Here is a 3,016-nt window from a genome sequence, read left to right on the forward strand (position 1 = left end):
AGGTCGGCGCTCTGGAGATTTGTGGCGCCTCCGGAGCATAGTTGCCACCTCCATCAGTCCACATTTGCCATAAACCTGAGAGTCAGGTAATTGCCGAGGTGAACTTTGGTTGATCTAGGGATTGTCACCATAGGTGGTTTTCTGGTGATGTGCAGTGTTGAGGGTCCAGAGGCCCCTCATTGAAGGAGGGGTACTGTCTCGATCCATTTTTGGATCTGTGTCAGATTCTGCATTCTCTTATATAAACTTTTTTCCTTTCAGGCCATTGGGAGTTAATATTAGTTTTTGGCCCCGGTGGCCACTGGTGTTACTACATGTTTGGTTAGTCTGAGTCTGCTGATGGTGACCACTCCCACCTTCCTATAAAAGGTCACCTGAGGCATCAGCTGGTGTTGGTGATGCACTTCATATTTGGACATCAACCATTGTCAAGTCAGGAGCTGGCTGAGAGCAGTGGTGCTTCTGTTGATTGCTGATCTGGTGCCTTACTCTGCTGCTCGGTGCATTGCAGCAGAGAAAGCTAAGTGTTTTTTAGTCGATTTAACCCCGAGTTGTTGGTTTTATCTGTCCTTTAGTTATATTGGTGCAGCTCACCTATTTCCCTGTCTCACCTCCTGGGGAGGGGGTTGGGGGTTTAGCTCAGGGCTAAACAGGAGATAGGGACATGTTGGTGACTTAGGCCTCACTACCATCAAGTATACCCCCAAGTTAAGGAAAGTCAGGGTACCCTATTAGCCTGAGGGACAGTTCAGGGGCCCAGTTTCCTTGTCCCGTTTTACCACACCTGCCTCGTGACACGCAGACCCGGCAAAAAATACCACAACTATTGTGGTTTATTAAATATTTTTGGGCATTTTAACATTTTCACACTAAATTAGAAAACCCTGTATCATTTCCTTTACACATCACAATTACTTGATACTTTGTGTTGGTATCATATAAAATCCCAAAAAATACATATAAATTTGTGAGTGAAAGATGAAGAAGTGTGGAAAAGTTCACACGGTATGAATAGCTGTTCAAGGCATAAGACAGATTAGAGACACTTTTTAAGCATTTCTTGCATGGCTTTCTTAATATCTTTGTTTCTAAAACTGTATATAATGGGGTTGATCAATGGCGTAAACACAGTATATAGCAGAGATAGGGCTTTATTGACATCTGATGTTTGTGCTTTAGTTGGAAGATTATACACCATGAATATTGTGAAGTAGAATATGGAGACCACCGCGAGGTGGGAGCTGCAGGTGGAGAAGGCTTTCTGTCTACTGATATTGGTTGAAATCTTCAAGATGGCACAAACAATATTCACATAACAAATAACAATTATAATGCTGGGAAAAACCATGAATGTGATACTTAGTAAATTTATTGCTAGTTTTATATTAAATGTATCAGAACAGGCAAGGTCTTGCAGAGGAACAATATCACAGAACACATGGTCAATGATGTTCGGACCACAGAACTGCAACCCGGATATTTTTATAATGTAAGTGAATGGTGGGGAAAAACTGAGCAACCAGATAATGAAGACCAACTTCACACACAATGTACCTGTCATAATAGAGTTATAATGAAGAGGCTTACAGATGGCCACATATCTGTCATAGGACATCACTGTGAGAAGAAGACATTCAGAGGCTTCAGCAAAACAAAAGAAATACAGCTGGGCCATACAGCTGAAAAATGTAATGGTTGCCCCATTATTAAGGAGGATGTGGAGCTGATTGGGGACAATGTCAGTTGATAACAAGATGTCACTGATGGACAGTTGTGAGATGAAGAAGTACATTGGAGTGTGGAGGTTCCTGCTGGTGGACACCAGGGTGATGATCAGGAGATTCCCACCTATTGTCACATTGTAAACTATGAGCAGTAAAGAAAACAAAAAAATTCTCAAATTCTGATTGACTTGAAATCCCAAAAGGAAAAACTCATTAACAGAAGTCAGATTGTTCTCCTGTACCCAAGGCAAACACAATGCAGACGAAAATTACATTTAGTCTTGAATTTCCTTAAATTGCACTTTTTATTATACTTAACCAGGTTATGTTTTGATTACATATCTGCTACTGAACCTTTACACCAAAAATTAATTCTATATATTTTCAAAATTTTGGAGTAAGATACTTACTGTAGATTACATTTGCTCTTTGAAACACGTTACGCAAGTCCAATAACTCACAAACTCTCATTGATGAATCTGGTGCTTGGGTGAGTAGCATGACAAGGTGCAAAACATATGATTTCCCTGTATGTTAAAAAGAAAAAATAAAACATAAAAAAAAAATAAAAAAAATAAAAATGTAATGTTTGCTTTTTGTATCCCAAGTCTTTTTGTCCTTGAAATATCACATAAAATGAGCATACTTGGATCAGCTTGGCTGTAAGAGTGAGGGGGAAAAAATAGTAATGTAATAATCTAGTCCTGTCTGTGTTCTGGGTCATACAGTGATCTCTGGTGTTACAGAGGCCACACATAGTTGGCGTCACTCTTTATAGAGGATTTAGAGGATTCATTTGGGGTTCAGCATTGCTAGAACATAATAATTATAATTAGGCTATGTGCCCACGTTGCGTTTTAAAACGCACACTAAAAACCGGACTCCTTCCCAGAAATCGCGCGTTTTTTTCCGCGCGTTTTCACCGCGATTTTACCGTGATTCTGTTCGCGATTTTGCCGCGATTTCCTCAAGCGCTTTCCAAGCGATTTGAAGCATCGCTTGGAAAGTGATTGACAGGTTGGTCTCACTCATCAAACATAGTGTTTGACAAGTGTGAGCAGCTTTTTACTATTGAGGCGGCCTATGCGGCATCAATAGTAAAAGATAGAATGTTAAAAATGATAAAAAAATAAAAAATCGGGGTATATTTACCTTCCGACGTCCCGCGCTGCATTCCCCGGCCTCAGCATTCCCAGCGATGCCTTGCGAGACCTGTGATGATGTTGGTCTCGCGTTATTGTAGCGATCTCGTGAGACCGCTAGAGTCACGCAAGACTACGTCATCACTGGAC

The 3,016-nt window shown here is 40.8% G+C and overlaps 1 protein-coding gene across 1 annotated transcript; it reads right to left on the reverse strand.

Annotated features, from left to right (window-relative positions):
* Positions 1-1,036: 1,036 nt before the first annotated feature.
* Positions 1,037-1,792, reverse strand: LOC141050101 (olfactory receptor 6N1-like). Its single transcript, XM_073546933.1, has one exon. It carries the CDS (start codon positions 1,790-1,792, stop codon positions 1,037-1,039), a length of 756 nt encoding a protein of 251 aa, XP_073403034.1.
* Positions 1,793-3,016: the final 1,224 nt, after the last annotated feature.

This window comes from Dendrobates tinctorius, unplaced genomic scaffold (genome assembly GCF_039654945.1).
Source record: "Dendrobates tinctorius isolate UK_male_01 unplaced genomic scaffold, ASM3965494v1 ptg000151l, whole genome shotgun sequence".
NCBI lineage: Eukaryota > Metazoa > Chordata > Amphibia > Anura > Dendrobatidae > Dendrobates > Dendrobates tinctorius.

Bases quoted from the DNA above. Each gene is read 5' to 3' on its own strand.
- LOC141050101 (XM_073546933.1), bottom strand. From the start codon at position 1,792: ATGTACTTCTTCATCTCACAACTGTCCATCAGTGACATCTTGTTATCA.